The sequence below is a fragment of the Eschrichtius robustus genome, chromosome 14 (genome assembly GCF_028021215.1).
Source record: "Eschrichtius robustus isolate mEscRob2 chromosome 14, mEscRob2.pri, whole genome shotgun sequence".
Lineage (NCBI taxonomy): Eukaryota > Metazoa > Chordata > Mammalia > Artiodactyla > Eschrichtiidae > Eschrichtius > Eschrichtius robustus.
The window spans coordinates 80,021,557-80,038,984 of NC_090837.1; the positions used below are offsets into that span (position 1 = coordinate 80,021,557).

A 17,428-nucleotide genomic window follows, 5' to 3' on the forward strand; every position below is an offset into this window, starting at 1 on the left:
TGAACTCCAAGATCTCCCAGCCCTCTTGCAGCTCTACTATCAGGTAATTCTTATCTTTGAAACCTCATAGATACCTGGCCAGTTAAAAAGTGCTACATGAGACATTTTCAACAAAAAAGTGTAAGTATTTTGTCTTTGTTGCTTCATTTGTAAGAAATTAACTATGGACTAATTACAAATTGAAGAGATATTTTTAAACTTTTAGGTTATTTAAGCACCATTCTTCATAAATAATTTTCTATACCAGTTTTATTTGGGATTCCTTGGGTACGTGTGTTGGGAGCTGATTGATAACTTTTTATTTGAGGTTAAAAATGATTTCTTAACTCTTTTCAATTGTCTTTTAGATCCCTCCAAAGATATATCTACAGATAAGAAAAAAGTCCTTTGCTCTTGAGTATAATTTTCAGAAGTTAGAAAAGCCCTACCTGCCAAAGTGTCTTGTTACTAAACTGTAAGCAAAATCAGAAGTAATCTTCTGTGTAACTATGCCAAATAGATCTCACAAAAAACGAAGAGAAGGGGCTCTTGGTGAATATATTCACAGAGATTTGTTTATCAGATTAACCGTCTGTATCAGTCTGGGGCTTGGAGACATGTAAGCCAAGTTGTACTATTTTTTTCCAGAAGTATAAATCAAGTTAGATTAACATTTTCTAGAAGCAGAGAAAGAGAATAGATTGGAAAAGTTTTAAAGGTGGGGAGGAACCCAAGAAGGTCAAGACTTGATGAGCAGAGGGTCATGAGTGCCTAAAGGTTGTTGCCAGTAAGAGCGGAAAGATGTTCCTGTCTGTTTGGAAAAGAAGCAACAGCAACATTCACTTATTTCAGAATTCTATCTTGGGCTGTTCCTGAAGTCAGAAGGAAGAGTTCTGTGAAATGATGTGGTAGGAGAGAGAAGGAAGAATTGTATAATTGCAGTTTCATTCTACCAGGAAGCCGCCTGGTGGCATAGTATTGAGGGTGTCATCACAGAGGTTGGATTGGCTTTCTTGCATCCTCATGTAATTTCTTGACACCCACTTCTTCCTCTAAGGTGGATCCCACATAAAGAATAATTATTATTTAGTCTAATCCACACTAGCAGTGATGTCTCATAGTGGATATTAATCAACTTAATTATCTCTCAAGGTTGCAGGTATAAAGAGCAATGCACAGGCTGAAAAGTATTTCTGGAGTTAAGCTTGTGCTTCAAGAATGGACAGAAAATGTGGGAAATACGTAGTGAATACTGAACACTCTGGAAACCAGCCGATGAGTATTGGTGGCACCACCGTGGTATGGTCTGATAGTTCAGAGTCTTGTTTTCAATAATAATACAACTCTGATTTTTTTTTATTACAACATGGTTCTTCCCAAAAAGCAATTCTTAATCAGAATTCTACATGAAAGACAATTTTTAGCTATTCTGTTACTACTTGTTAATTAGAAAACTTGTATTTTTTTCTGTATATCAATATATGCATTATTAAGAAATTTATTTTAATACTCACTAATCTAAGATATTAGCAATTTGGGGGTAATAATTTAATAAACTGTTCAAATAATTCTCTACAGTTATCACAACTAGAGTATAAGATGACAAATCTGTGGTTGATTGCATTAACAATTTATGTTGTTAAAATGTGATATATAGATTTTTGTGGTAATTGCCTGGATTTTAGTGTAATGTGTAGATTTGTCAGAACTCAAAGATTTCGTACATTTTTGAAAGTCAGAACATAATCTTGTAAGTGAATTCTATGCCTAGGAAGCAAATTATCTAGCAAGTCCTTTAGATTAGCCTCTACTTAACTACATATGAGTTTCTTTTTTAATAAAGAATTGTATTCAAGGGAATGTTAGAGTTCAATTGTATACAATATTATTTGACTATTGCTTATGTTTTTAGAAGAAATAATTTAGTACTGTGTGTTTTGGGATTGCCTTTTATGTAACTTTGCCTCTGACTAGAGCCCTTGATACTGGAAACATGTGGAAATGTGTTGAATGAAATCAGTATAAGTTTGAATGGACAGTTCCATTCTGTGAGGAAAAATATTTTTGTCCCCCTGCACTAACAAGGAAGGTACAAGGCAGAGAAATTGTTCTCTTGATTCTAGACCAGCGCTCCTTTCCCCTAAAGATGTTCTTCATGGTTCTTCTAGCCTTGCAACTATGTCATTAGGTCTTCACAGTGTCAAGATACTCAGATAAAAAGGTCCCTTTACTAAGGAATTATTCATCTTGAAGATTTCCCTAGATAATAATGAGAGTTTTCAAATAAAGGGCATGTATCTTCATCACTGACTATCTCACTTTACATCTGGATATTTGGACATAATGGTAGAGAAATTTTTTTTTAATTGATGGCCATTTTCGCCAGTGGATTGTAGTAGCAGTTGAAGTCTACATAAAATAGAGAAATTTCAGAGTTTGTTTTTCCCTCTTAGGAAACATGAAATGGTAATCTCTTAAGTTATGAGCATAGAATTTAAAATTTTAAAATTCTAAAATTTTAAAATTTTATTCTAAATTTTATATAGCTAATGCATATTGGGTGTATGTAATGGAGATTATCGGCTTCTACCAAGAGCTAATTAACTATAATTCATAGCCCCCCAACTTCTCAGAATTTTAACTTTAGAGACTACTCTGCTCTCAGTGCAATCACTCACCATCTTTCTTCTCTTAAATATTTTAAATTCCGGTAAATTGCTCTTGCCAGTGAATTTTTATTTAATTACAAAAGTTCAGAAAAATATTCAAGTTCATCAGCCGTAAACAAACTGGATAGCTGAAGAATAACGATAGTAATAATACAAAGAAACACAAAGCTTTTATAAAATATAAATATGTGTAATTTTCTCAAAGCTACCTATTTAAGAACAGATGGAAATTCTTAAAGTGCTTGTGTGTATCATATCTTCTTTTATTTGGTATCACTGCATAACCATTCTCTTTACTTCTTTGGCGTGATATTACACCTTTAGAAAAACAGAACTTGACTAATTTTTTTTTGCCTGAGTGTATTCCTTCTTGACTATATTTAATCATAATTATACTCCCTTTTATTCTTAGTTATAGTTGCTCAATGGCCAACGTCTGCACACATATGTAGCTTGATTGTTTTTATAGAAATTCGAGATTGAGCCAGCAATGTCAATAGCATTTTTAATAACCATTTAGGATTGGTTATTTAATCAATGTAATTGAGAGAGTACATTTAAATAATGCTCTTGCTGTCCTATGAGTAAAACTTAGATAATTCTATAATGTTTTTGAGCTATAACAAATTTATACATAACAATTTATACTCCCGTAAGAATATAACACACATTGCTCTCTTATCTTTTTCTTAAAACTGTATCTGGAGTGATTTCTCTCTCTCTCTCTTTTGTTTTTTTTAGTTGAAGAAATAATCTTCTATTGTTAGAAAATAACATTTATTCAAATAAAGAGAGCTAATATATTTTAACATAGTAAGTTTATAAAATGTTATAGATGGTGCTGTTGAGGAAATGTCTTAGACTGACTTCAAGAAAAACCTAACCACCAAAACCTTTCTTATTTGAACCCATCCTTTTCATTCATTTACTTTAAAAAATTCAACATGTATTTAAAAGACTTCAAAAATAATGTAATTGGGCTTCCCTGGTGGCGCAGTGGTTGGGAATCTGCCTGCTAATGTGGTGAACACGGGTTCGAGCCCTGGTCTGGGAGGATCCCACATGCCGCGGAGCAACTAGGCCCGCGAGCCACAACTACTGAGCCTGCGCGTCTGGAGCCTGTGCTCCGCAGCAAGAGAGGCCGCGATAGTGAGAGGCCTGCACACCGCGATGAAGAGTGGCCCCCGCTTGCCACAACTGGAGAAAGCCCTGGCACAGAAACGAAGACCCAACACAGCCAAAAATAAATAAATAAATTAATAAATAAATAAATCTTCCTTTAAAAAAAAAAAAAGAATAATGTAATAGGCACACCACCATCCCCACCCCACCGCGGTTTCCCCCCACTGGTGCCCATACGTTTGTTCTCTACATCTGTGTCTCAACTTCTGCCCTGCAAACTGGTTCATCTGTACCATTTTTCTAGGTTCCACATACATGTGTTAATATACGATATTTGTTTTTCTCTTTCTGACTTACTTCACTCTGTATGACAGTCTCTAGATCCATCCACGCCTCAACAAATGACTCAATTTCTTTCCTTTTTATGGCTGAGTAATATTCCATTGTATATATGTACCACTTCTTTTTTATCCATTTGTCTGTCGATGGGCATTTAGGTTGCTTCCATGACCTGGCTATTGTAAATAGTGCTGCAATGAACATTGGGGTGCATGTGTCTTTTTGAATTACGGTTTTCTCTGGGTATATGCCCGGTAGTGGGATTGCTGGATCATATGGTAATTCTATTTTTAGTTTTTTAAGGAACCTCCATATTGTTCTCCATAGTGGCTGTATCGATTTACATTCCCACCAACAGTGCAAGAGGTTTCCTTTTTCTCCACACCCTCGCCAACATTTGTTGTTTGTAGATTTTCTGATGATGCCCATTCTAACTGGTGTGAAGTGATACCTCATTGTAGTTTTGACTTGCATTTCTCTAATAATTAGTGATGTTGAGCATCTTTTCATGTGCTTCTTGGCCATCTGTATGTCTTCTTTGGAGAAATGTCTATTTAGGTCTTCTGCCCATTTTTGGATTGGGTTGTTTGTTTCTTTAATATTGAGCTGAATGAGCTGTTTATATATTTTGGAGATTAATCCTTTGTCCGTTGATTCATTTGCAAATATTTTCTCCCATTCTGAGGGTTTTCTTTTCGTCTCGTTTATGGTTTCCTTTGCTGTGCAAAAGCTTTGAAATTTCATTAGGTCCCATTTGTTTAGTTTGGTTTTTATTTCCATTACTCTAGGAGGTGGGTCAAAAAGGATTTTGCTGTGATTTCTGTCAAAGAGTGTTCTTCCTATGTTTTCCTCCAAGAGTTTTATAGTGTCCGGTCTTACAGTTAGGTCTCTAATCCGTTTTGAGTTTATTTTTGTGTATGGTGTTAGGGAGTGTTCTAATTTCATTCTTTTACATGTAGCTGTCCAGTTTTCCCAGCACCACTTATTGAAGAGATTGTCTTTTCTCCATTATATGTCCTTGCCTCCTTTGTCATAGATTAGTTGACCATAGGTGCGTGCGTTTATCTCTCCGCTTTCTATCTTCTTCCATTGATCTATGTTTCTGTTTCTGTGCCAGTACCATATTGTCTTGATTACTGTAGCTTTGTAGTATAGTCTGAAGTCAGGGAGTCTCATTCCTCCAGCTCCGTTTTTTTCCCTCAAGACTGCTTTGGCTATTCGGGGTCTTTTTTATCTCCATACAAATTTTAAGACTTTTTGTTCTAGTTCCGTATAAACTGCCATTGGTAATTTGATAGGGATTGCTTTGAATCTGTAGATTGCTTTGGGTAGTATAGTCATTTTCACAATGTTGATTCTTCCAATCCAAGAACATGGTATATCTCTGCATCTGTTGGTATCATCTTTAATTTCTTTCATCAGTGTCTTATAGTTTTCTGCATACAGACCTTTTGTCTCCCTAGGTAGGTTTATTCCTAGGTATTTTATTCTTTTTGTGGCAATGGTAAATGGGAGTATTTCCTTAATTTCTCTTTCAGAGTTTTCATCATTAGTGTATAGGAATGCAAGAGATTTCTGTGCATTAATTTTGTATCCTGCAACTTTACCAAATTCATTGATTAGCTCTAGTAATTTTCTGGTGGCCTCTTTAGGATTCCCTATGTATAATATCATGTCATCTGCAAGCAGTGACAGTTTTACTTTTTCTTTTCCAATTTGTATTCCTTTTATTTCTTTTTCTTCTCTGATTGCCGTGGCTAGGACTTCCAAAACTATGTTGAATAATAGTGGTGAGAGTGGACATCCTTTTCTTTTTCCTGATCTTAGAGGAAATGCTTTCGGTTTTTCACCATTGAGAATGATGTTTGCTGTGGGTTTGTCATATATGGCCTTTATTATGTTGAGGGAGGCTCCCTCTATGCCCACTTTCTGGAGAGTTTTTAGCATCAATGGGTATTGAATTTTGTCAAAAGCTTTTTCTGCATCTATTGAGATGATCATATGGTTTTTCTTCTTCAATGTGTTAATGTGGTGTTATCACATTGATTGATTTGTGTATATTGAAGAATCCTTGCATCCCTAGGATAAATCTCACTTGATCATTGTGTATGATCCTTTTAATGTGTTGTTGGATTCTGTTTGCTAGTACTTTGTTGGGGACTTTTGCATCTATATTCATCAGTGATATTGGTCGGTAATTTTCTTTTTTTGTAGTATCTTTGTCTGGTTTTGGTATCAGGGTGATGGTGGCCTCATACAATGAGTTTGGGAGTATTCCCCCCTCTGCAGTTTTTTGGAAGAGTTTGAGAAGGATGGGTGTTAGCTCTTCTCTAAATGTTTTATAGAATTCACCTGTGAAGCCATCTGGTCCTGGACTTTGGTTTGTTGGAAGATTTTAATCACAATTTCCATTTCATTACTTGTGATTGGTCTGTTCATATTTTCTATTTCTTCCTGGTTCAGTCTTGGTAGGTTATACCTGTGTAAGAATTTGTCCATTTCTTCCAGGTTGTCCATTTTATTGGCATAGAGTTGCTTGTAGTAGTCTCTTAGGATGCTTTGTATTTTTGCGGTGTCTGTTGTAACTTCTCCTTTTTCATTTCTAATTTTATTGATTTGAGTCCTCTCTCTCTTTTTCTTGATGAGTCTGGCTAATGGTTTATCAATTTTGTTTATCTTCTCAAAGAACCAGCTTTTAGTTTTATTGATCTTTGCTGTTGTTTTCTTTGTTTCTATTTCATTTATTTCTGCTCTGATCTTTATGATTTCTTTCCTTCTGCTAACTTTGGGTTTTGTTTGTCCTTCTTTCTCTAGTTCCTTTAGGTGCAAGGTTAGATTGTTTATTTGAGATTTTTCTTGTTTCTTGAGGTAGGGTTGTATAGCTATAAACTTTCCTCTTAGAACTGCTTTTGCTGCATCCCATACGTTTTGGATTGTCGTGCTTTCATTGTCATTTGTCTCTAGGCATTTTTTGATTTCCTCTTTGATTTCTTCAGTGATCTCTTAGTTATTTAGTAACATATTGTTTAGCTTCCATATGTTTGTGTTTTTTACGTTTTTTCCCCTGTAATTCATTTCTAATCTCATAGCGTTGTGGTCAGGAAAGATGCTGGATATGATTTCAACTTTCTTAAATTTCCTGAGGCTTGATTTGTGACACAAGATGTGATCTGTCCTGGAGAATGTTCTGTGCACACTTGAGGAGAAAGTGTAATCTGCTGTTTTTGGATGGAATGTCCTATATATATCAATTAAATCTCTCTGGTCTATTGTGTCATTTAAAGCTTGGGTTTCCTTATTATTTTTCATTTTGGATGATCTGTCCATTGGTGTAAGTGAGGTGTTAAATCCCCCACCATTATTGTGTTACTGTTGTTTTCCTTTTTTATAGCTGTTAGCAGTTGCCTTATGTATTGAGGTGCTCCTATGTTGGGTGTATATATATTTATACTTGTTATATCTTCTTCTTGGATTGATCGCTTGATCATTATGTAAGTGTCCTTGCTTGTCTCTTGTAACATTCTTTATTTTAAAGTCTATTTTATCTGATATGAGTATTGCTACTCCAGCTTTCTTTTGATTTCCATTTGCATGGAATATCTTTTTACCATCCCCTCACTTTCGGTCTGTATGTGTCCCTAGGTCTGAATTGGGTCTCTTGTAGACAGCATATATATGGGTCTTATTTTTGTATCCATTCAGCAAGCCTGTTTCTTTTGGTTGGAGCATTTAATCCATTCACGTTTAAGGTAATTATTGATATGTATGTTCCTATGACCATTTTCTTAATTGTTTTGCGTTTGTTTTTGTAGGTCATTTTCTTCTCTTGTGTTTCCCACTTAGAGAAGTTCCTTTAGCATTTGTGGTAGAGCTGGTTTGGTGGTGCTGAATTCTCTTAGCTTTTGCTTGTCTGCAAAGCTTTTGATTTCTCCATCGAATCTGAATGAGATCCTTACTGGGTAGAGTAATCTTGGTTGTAGGTTCTTCCCTTTCATCATTTTAATTACATCTTGCCACTCCCTTCTGGCTTGTAGAGTTTCTGCTGAGAAATCAGCTCTTAACCTTCTGGGAGTTCTCTTGTATGTTATTTGTCATTTTTCCCTTGCTGCTTTCAGTAATTTTTCTTTGTCTTTAATTTTTGCCAATTTGATTACTGTATGTCTCAGTGTGTTTCTCCTTGGGTTTCTCCTGTATGGGACTCTCTGTGCTTCCTGGACTTGGGTGGCTATTTTCTTCCCCATGTTAGGGAAGTTTTCGACTATAATCTCTTCAAAAAGTTTTTCGGGTCCTTTCTCTCTCTCTTCTCCTTCTGGGACCCCTATAATGTGAATGTTGTTGCATTTAATGTTGTCCCAGAGGTCTCTTAGGCTGTCTTCATTTCTTTTCATTCTTTTTTCTTTATTATGTTCCACAGCAGTGAATTACACCATTCTGCCTTCCAGATCACTTATCCGTTCTTCTGCCTCAGTTATTCTGCTATTGATTCCTTCTAGTGTATTTTTCATTTCAGTTATTGTATTGTTCAACTCTGTTTGTTTGTTCTTTAATTCTTCTAGATCTTTGTTAAACATTTCTTGCATCTTCTTGATCTTTGCCTCCATTCATCTTCCAAGGTCCTGGATCATCTTTACTATCATTATTCTGAATTCTTTTTCTGGAAGATTGCCTATCTCCACATCATTTAGTTGTTTTTCTGGGGTTTCATCTTGTTCCTTCGTTTTGTACATAGCCCTCTGCCTTTTCATCTTGTCTATCTTTCTGTGAATGTGGTTTTTATTCCACAGGCTGCAGGACTGTAGTTCTTCTTGCTTCTGCTGTCTGCTCTCTGGGGGATGAGGTTATCTAAGAGGCTTGTGCAAGTTTCCTGAATGAAGGGACTGGTGGTGGATAGAGCTGACTGTTGCTCTGGTCAGCAGAGCTCTGTAAAACTTTAATCCACTTGACTGCTGATGCGTGGGGCTGGGTCCCCTCCCTGTTGGTGGTTTCGCCTGAGGAGGCCCAACACGGGAGCCTACCTGGGCTCTTTGGTGCGGCTAATGGTGGAGTCTGGGAGGGCTCACGGCAAGGAATACTTCCCATAGCTTCTGCTGCCAGTGTCCTTGTCCCCACGGTGAGCCACAGCCACCCCCTGCCTCTGCAGGATTCCCTCCAACACTAGCAGGTAGGTGTGGTTCAGTCTCCGCTGGGGTCACTGCTCCTTCCCCTGGGTCCTGATGCGCACACTACTTTGTGTGTGCCCTCTAAGAGTGGAGTCTCTGTTTCCCCCAGTCCTGTCGAATTCCTGCAATCAATTCCCACTAGCCTTCAAAGTCTGATTCTCTAGCAATTCCTCCTCCTGTTGCCAGACCCCCAGTTGGGAACCTGACGTGGGGCTCAAAGCCTTCACTCCAGTGGGTGGACTTCTGTGGTATAAGTGTTCTCCAGCTTGTGAGTCACCCACCCAGCAGTATGGGGTTTGATTTTATTGTGATTGCGCCCCTCCTACCGTCTCACTGTTGCTTCTCCTTTGTGTTTGGATGTGGGGTATCTTTTTTGGTGAGTTCCAGTGTCTTCCTGTCGATGATTGTTCAGCAGTTAGTTGTGATTCTGGTGTTCTCGCAAGAGGGAGTGAGAGCATATCCTTCTCCGCCATCTTGGACCCTCTTTTGGATTTTCTATAAACCCAATCATGTCATTTTTTATTTTCATGTTTTATAACTTTATTTTTGTTTTCCTAACAATACACTGGCTACGACCTCCAATGTAATGTTGAATGGAAGTGGTGAAAGTGAACATTTTGTGTTGTTCCCAAATTCAGGGGGGGAGCATGAAATATTTCACCATTAATTGTGATGTTAGCTTAGGTTTTACGGAGCTATCCTTTATCAGATTATGGAAAATCTCTTCTATTACTAGTTTGCTCAGAATTTTTATCACAAATTGTTGTTGAATTTTGCCAGAACTCTTTCTGCATCTTTTTTGATATATTCACATATATATTTCTCCTTTATTTCTGTTAATGTGGCGAATTATATTAGCTGTTTTGAATGTTAAACTAACTTTCATTCTAAGTTAGTTTAGGTAGTTGGGTAGACCTCACTTGGTTATGAATTTTTACCATTTTGATATATTTCTGGATTTAATTTACTATTATTTTGTTCATAATGTTTGTATGTATATTCTTCAGAGATTGACCTTCAGAGATTTCAAGGTCAGCTCTTTAACTTCCTATGCCAGGCAGCCTCAAAGTATGGCAGCTGTCCTTAGGGGGAAACCAGTCTTATGTTTGTGTTAAGTCCCTTTCTGATAGCAGGATTTTATCTCCTAATCACTATGATACTGCTGAAGACTTTACTCTGCCTTTCCATCCTGACTGCCAGCCTCCTGAGCTATTCCAGAACATTACAAAGGCCTTGTGTTTGGGGATCCCCTATTTTCCAGTCTGTTATGCTGGACTCACATGAACAGCAAAAGTTTTGCTGACTCTTTTGTTAGTCAGAACCTCAACTCATACTCAGAATCAGCGAATGCCCCCAGAAAATAAAATGGTCTATGATTATTAGATCACTTTGGAAAAGCTCTTTCTTCTTTTAAATTTTAAGTAATCTAATTTTCACTTCTTTGAAAGCCCTTCAATTTTATTTATTTATTAATTGATTGATTGCAGTGGGAGATGTGTCCTATTGCAATTTACTATACCTAGAATCTCACTTCACCTCTTTAGATTTGATTTTCTCATTATGAATAAGACCCCAAAGTGTTGTTCTTTATAAGCCTTGAAGTCTCTAGAATTTTCATTTTGGGACTTTTAAATTCTATTTTATTTAAAAAAATTTTTTTCTGGAAAGAAATTTATTATTCCATACTAGCTGAAGCACACAAATTTATGGCCATGTAGAATTACACAGAAGTATGTAATTTTTTTTATTGAATAAAAGATTCTTTAAATTCTATAGTGCTTTACAATTTTTAGAAGTTTCATGCACATAATTTTATATAGTCTCATAATAACCCTTTTCCCCCCCATCCTCCTCCCCCTTTCCTCTCCCCACTGGTAACCAATAGTTTGTTCTCTATATTTGTGAGTCTGCTTCTTTTCTGTTTTATTCACTAGTTTGCTGTATTTTTTATTTTACAGTATTTGTCTTTCTCTGTCTGACTTATTTCACTTAGCATAATGCACTCCAACTCCGTCCATGTTGCTGCAAATGGCAAGAATTCATTCTTTTTTATGGCTGAGTAGGATTCCACTGTAGATATGTATCACATCTTCTTTATCCATTCATCTGTTGATGAACATTTAGGTTGCTTCCATACCTTGGCAATTGTAAATAATGCTGCTATGAACATTGGGGTGCACGTATCTCTTTGAATTAGTGTTTTTGTTTTTTTCAGTTATGTTCCCAGGAGTGGAATTGCTGGGTCATGTGATAATTCTATTTTTAGTTTTTTGAGAATCCTCCGTACTGTTTTCCACAGTGGCTGCACCAATTTACATTCCCACCAGCAGAGTAGGAGTGTTCCCTTTTCTCCACATCCTGTTATGGGACTTTTTAATATATCTCTCTACATCAGCTTACCACATAATGATATTTAACAAATCCTTTAAATATGATGAAGGTAAAAGATAATGCCTGAATTTGAATGTCAATAATTATATAAATAATTACATGTAACTTATGATGACCTAATTAGATTTTCTTGTTTTGAGAAGAAATATAATAAATGTATTTATTTATTCCTCAGTCAGGTTTCAAATGATCTTATTTGATCAAATAAGCCATAATATGACACAATCTAATTTATATTTGTCCGAATTGTATTACTTTAGACACAAAATACAATAGCATCTTATTTTTCTCCCATTCTTTCCTGTACACAGCCATTTCTGAACCTTAGAAACGATGAAGCTCAGAGTTCAGCCTGTAAGTTTGCAACATCAATTGATGTAACTGGTGATGCTGGTCCCAATTTAACTGACATCTGCACCAACAGAGGGACCCTTGGACTTGCAGAATTTCCAAACAGAGAATCCCAACATTGTCAGGTAATGTCTGGGGTGACACTGTTTCTCTGGGTTATGATGTAATCCACATGGAAGTGTTTTTGATCTAATATTAGAGAAAAAACATTCAATCAATTAACATTGTTCTTTTGAAAATCTACAGCATCCTTTGAACATGTCAAATCACTGAGAGGGAATGCAGAAGAGGTAGATTTATGGGGCTCTTAATTTAAGGAGCTAATGATCTTGATGGAAAGAAAAAACACCTATAAAGTTTAGGGAAAATATATAAGCATCAAAAAAAAAGCGAAGTTTTGGGTTCCTTTTTTTGGAGGACCGAGTAGCTGATGTCAGCAAATGCATTGACAGTAAATGACATTGTAACCCTTGCTCAGTGGAAGGTGAAGTCATGTGTTAAAGCCCTGGGGCCCTAGTCTGTGGGTGATCTGGCTCACTCTCCTTCCCTTCCTGCTTCTAAGCATAACTGTGGGCCTTCTGTTAGCCTCCTGTTTCTGACCTCGTGTGTTTTCAACCTTGTGTTAGAAAATATTTAGCCCTGCCTTGGTTTGGTGCCCAGAAGCAGATTTCCGGTGTTCTTTACCCTGTTTCTCATTATTCTGTTTTCTTCACCTTGAGATCTGATCTCTGAGTCTTTCCTCCATTCCACCACCTACTCCAGGTGAAAACTTGATTTTGACTGATTGCTAATGATGCCTGGCAGTTTGGTTCAATTCTTCTGGCTCTGGACTACACCCCTCTTCTGATTAATCCTGCTACAGAGACAGTTTGGAAAGACTTTGATTAAAGAAGAGAGGATAAACTCTTAATGACAAGAAACATTGTGGAAGAAGGCTTTTGATAGAATTATTTAGAGAATATATCTCTGATGATCTCAAACAAACCAGACCAATCAGAGAGCTGAAAGTTATTTTAGATGCCTTTACTTAGCCACAGATGGAAAACATCGTGGTCTAGGAAGTTTAGATTGTTTGTAAGAATTCACACAGCTAGATAGTAGCAGTAATAGCACTTGAGCACAGGTCTCAGGTTAGGTTAAGATGAGTTTTTATTCATCTTACTCCTCTTTTTAAAAATTCAAACAAAAAATGAGGGTAATTTTCCTCTGAGGTGTGAGTATCGTCCTTCCTCTCCTCCCCCTTTGATTTCCTTTCTAAGGCCTAGATGACATGGGGCAGGAGGTGCCATTAGTCATTGGGCTCTCTTAGTTGGTGCCACAAATTCCCTTAGCCTTGGTACCCAATGCCCTTGAACTGCTTCTGATTGCCTAGTGGGTGTCACTCTCAACACCCAAATTGTGGTTTATTGTCTGAGACAGTGTCCACTATTTTGGAACATTGAAGAGTTACCCTACATGCTCCAAAGACATATGTGCTCTTTGTTTCCTTTAGTGATTGTTTTCAGTCATAAGAAAATGGATAAGAATGAGCTAATTAGTGAAATCAAATGTTTTTTGAGTACTTAGAAAGTGCTAGGACAACGTTATTCATGCTGTTTTCTTATTTACTGTTTAGCCTTATTAAATAGGTGATATTATCCATGCAAGGGAATTGAGGCTTTGCAAGACACGGCAAATTTCCACATACCACCATCTATCTAGTAAAAGGTGGATTTAAAATTTAAACCTAAATCTGTTAGATTCCAATGGCTATGCCCTTAATTACTATAAAGCCCTGCCTTCTGCAAAAATCTAATTTGAAGGATGTTTCTTATTCTAATTTTCTCAATAACATTTGGAGGTAGATATTATTATCCCCACTTTTGAGAATTAGGCAAGTTAAGAAACTTGCTCAGAATATTAATGGTATGGAATTCAAATTCAAGACTCTCTTGTCTCAAGGCTTACATGTTTTATACTATGCAATGTTTCCTCTACAATAACAGATAAAAGAGAGAGATATTACAAAGTAATATTACTGACATTAATCCCTATTCTAATCTTATAGATTTTTACGGATGAAAAAATAAGATCAAAGAGGTTAACTTCTTACACAGTGAAAATAGCTGGTGGCAGCACAAGCTGGATTTCAACAAATGTATTCAACTCTGATTTTCATGCTGCCATTACTAACCTGTATGAATACCTAGCTAGAATATTTGATAAGCCATTAATTAATGCATTTAAAATGGAAGGCTACAAAGCAGACACAAATCTGATAGTTGATAGGCCAACGAAGGGAGAAGATTTTATCAGGTGATATTTTGGGTCCCTCAAATCACTGTATGCAACAGTCAGACACACATGTGTTGATACTTCTTTTGATGGTGGGAGGAATAAATGGTTTCTAAGATGACATTTAATATTTCTTTTAGTTTTAAATACATATGAAAAGAAAGCAGACACATCAGTGGATGTTCCTTTATTCCTATTACAAAGACCAAGCCTTTCCCAAATGAAACATTAAACTTGAGCCAATATTTATATCTACAGGCTACTAAGGTATTTTTTATGTTTATACATTCTTCCACTGAAGTAATCTATATATAAAAAGAATATAAATGACATATTTTTTTTGCAACGTTTGGTTTCAACTTCAGTAATTATATTTAAATCCTTTCCAGGTGACACGAAATTTGTTTAGTGACTGGTCTGTGTGGAAAATATTCCTGGCTTGTCTCTTAGCTTCTGTGATAACAATGGCAATTGGAGTACTCATAGTGTCTCTGCTGTATAATGGGAAAAATAATAATGCCCCCATTGTTATACAACTTACTCAAAACCAGGGGGCAATCTCATTGACAACTGAAACAACCTCAACTCCTAGTTCCGAAACTACAGTTGCGACTAGCACAATAGATTCTACCACAACATCCACTTCCAGGACCATGACTACCATCATTGAGCACACTTCAACAGAACTTACAAGTATACCAACCACTGATTCCACAGAAACCACAATTGCAACAGCTGCCACTTCAACTGAAAACACGATCACAAATATAGCCAGCACTACCGCTGAGGGTACGACCAAAACAGCCACCACTGCTTCCACCACTTCTACTGAGACCACGACTACCACAGTGGCCACCACCACACCTCAACCGACTACCACAACAACGGCCAGCACTACCACTGAAGCTGAAACCACAACAGACACAACTGATTCCCCCACTTCTACTGAGACTACAACTACCACAGTGGCCACCACCACACCTCAACCAACTACCACAACAACGGCCAGCACTACCACTGAAGCTGCAACCACAACAGACACAACTGATTCTCCCACTTCTACTGAGACCACGACTACCACAGTGGCCACCACCACACCTCAACCAACTACCACAACAACGGCCAGCACTACCACTGAAGCTGCAACCACAACAGACACAACTGATTCTCCCACTTCTACTGAGACCACGACTACCACAGTGGCCACCACCACACCTCAACCAACTACCACAACAACGGCCAGCACTACCACTGAGGCTGAAACCACAACAGACACAACTGATTCTCCCACTTCTACTTAGACCACAACTACCACAGTGGCCACCACCACACCTCAACCAACTACCACAACAACGGCCAGCACTACCACTGAAGCTGAAACCACAACAGACACAACTGATTCTCCCACTTCTACTGAGACCACGACTACCACAGTGGCCACGACCACACCTCAACCAACTACCACGACAACGGCCAGTGCTACCACTGAGGCTGCAACCACAACAGACACCACTGATTCTCCCCCTTCTACTGAGACTACGACTACCGCAGTGGCCACCACCACACCTCAACCAACTACAACGACAACGGCCGGCACTACCACTGAAGCTACAACCACAACAGACACAACTGATTCCACCACTTCTACTGAGAGTATGACTGCCACAGTTGCCACCACTTCAGCTGAACCAGCTAGCACAACAATGGCCAGCATTACAAATGAGGCTACAATCCCATCAGCCACCTGTATCCCTTCTGCAACCTTTGGCATACCTACCACCACGGCAATAGCCACCTCTTTTTCTGAACCCACCAGCACAACTCTTAGCATCATCTTTTAAACTTACCCTGTCACCATAACTCTAAGCATTTTCCCTTACTGAAGGCATTACCACAATTGCAGTTACCATTTTATTTGCACTCAGAGCCCATGAGTACCTGGTTCATATTGACTGAATCTCTGACCACCATTCCTTTTTCTGAATCCAATATTATTATATTATAATACCAGTTCACCCCTTTCTGTTTCACAATGGTAAACTCTCCTCCTCAGCTGAAGCTCTAACTGCACAAATCATTCAACACTGTGAACTCAAGTCTGATTCATTTTCATTTCAAATCAACCTATGGTATCAGTTTACCAGAATCACCAGACACTACTCTCTGCTATTCCATGAATTTACACTACCACAATTGCTACTTCCATCTCAGGTAGTGACTCTAGTCTGTTTTCTGAGATAATGTAAGCATCATCTTCAACCCCCTTTGCTACCTCCCCAGGTAAAAATAAAGTCAACACAGATGCTACCAACTCAGATGACTTTCTAATTACAACACCATAATGACCTCAGTGAAATTATAATCTCCTTAACCTGGTAATAGAAACAATAATACCTGTTAATAGAAAATGTAACCACAGCTACGTCATTTACTATCACAATACAGTTAGCAATTCCACTGCCCCTTCAAATGAATTCATAGCCAGACCCATATTACATCAACAATATACTCTAGCTACAACTTCTACTGAAATTTTGCAATAGGGACCACGACATCAATTAATCCTACAGTCATATTATCATTTCTACACCTCATCATTTCTACAACACAGCCGTTTGTACTGTATGTACTTGTATAATATACTAACCTCACTAAACCCTTCCATACCCTATCAGCTGAATCTATAAGCACTGTAACTTCTACTGGTGTTTTATTCAAAGCTATCCATTACTTATTCATCCGAACCAATGCTGCCTCTCTATTTATTGTAAATCCAGTAAGTCACAACATCATACCCACTTGACATAAATGGCAAATTCAGAATGACCCCTTCCATTGGAACTCTAGTTAGGATGCTTGCAAATTAAATCCTTATGTCCATTGTCATCACTCTTAACTATAACTACTATTAGTACCATAGGTGATTCCAATGTCAGTAACTGCCAGCATAAAACTACAGGGACCAAAATAACCACTTCTAAAACAAGATTACTTAATGACCAATTCAACTAACACTAAAATGATAATGAATTCATCCTCAAAACAACATTTAGATTTAACAATACCATATATTAGACTTGACCATTTAATGTGGATAGTCTCTACTTTGTGAGGTTTTTGATAACACAATTTTCATACAAAGTA

The 17,428-nt window shown here is 37.4% G+C and overlaps 1 protein-coding gene across 1 annotated transcript in view; it reads left to right on the forward strand.

The window, feature by feature from the left end:
- The window catches only part of DYNAP (dynactin associated protein), a 36,865-nt gene extending 19,437 nt beyond the window's left edge, over window positions 1-17,428 (forward strand). The window contains exons 4-5 of the mRNA XM_068562462.1: window positions 11,971-12,135; window positions 14,674-17,428. Coding sequence (XP_068418563.1) covers window positions 11,971-12,135; window positions 14,674-15,585 — 1,077 coding nt within the window. The 3' untranslated portion in view covers window positions 15,586-17,428. The remainder of the gene's footprint in view (window positions 1-11,970; window positions 12,136-14,673) is intronic.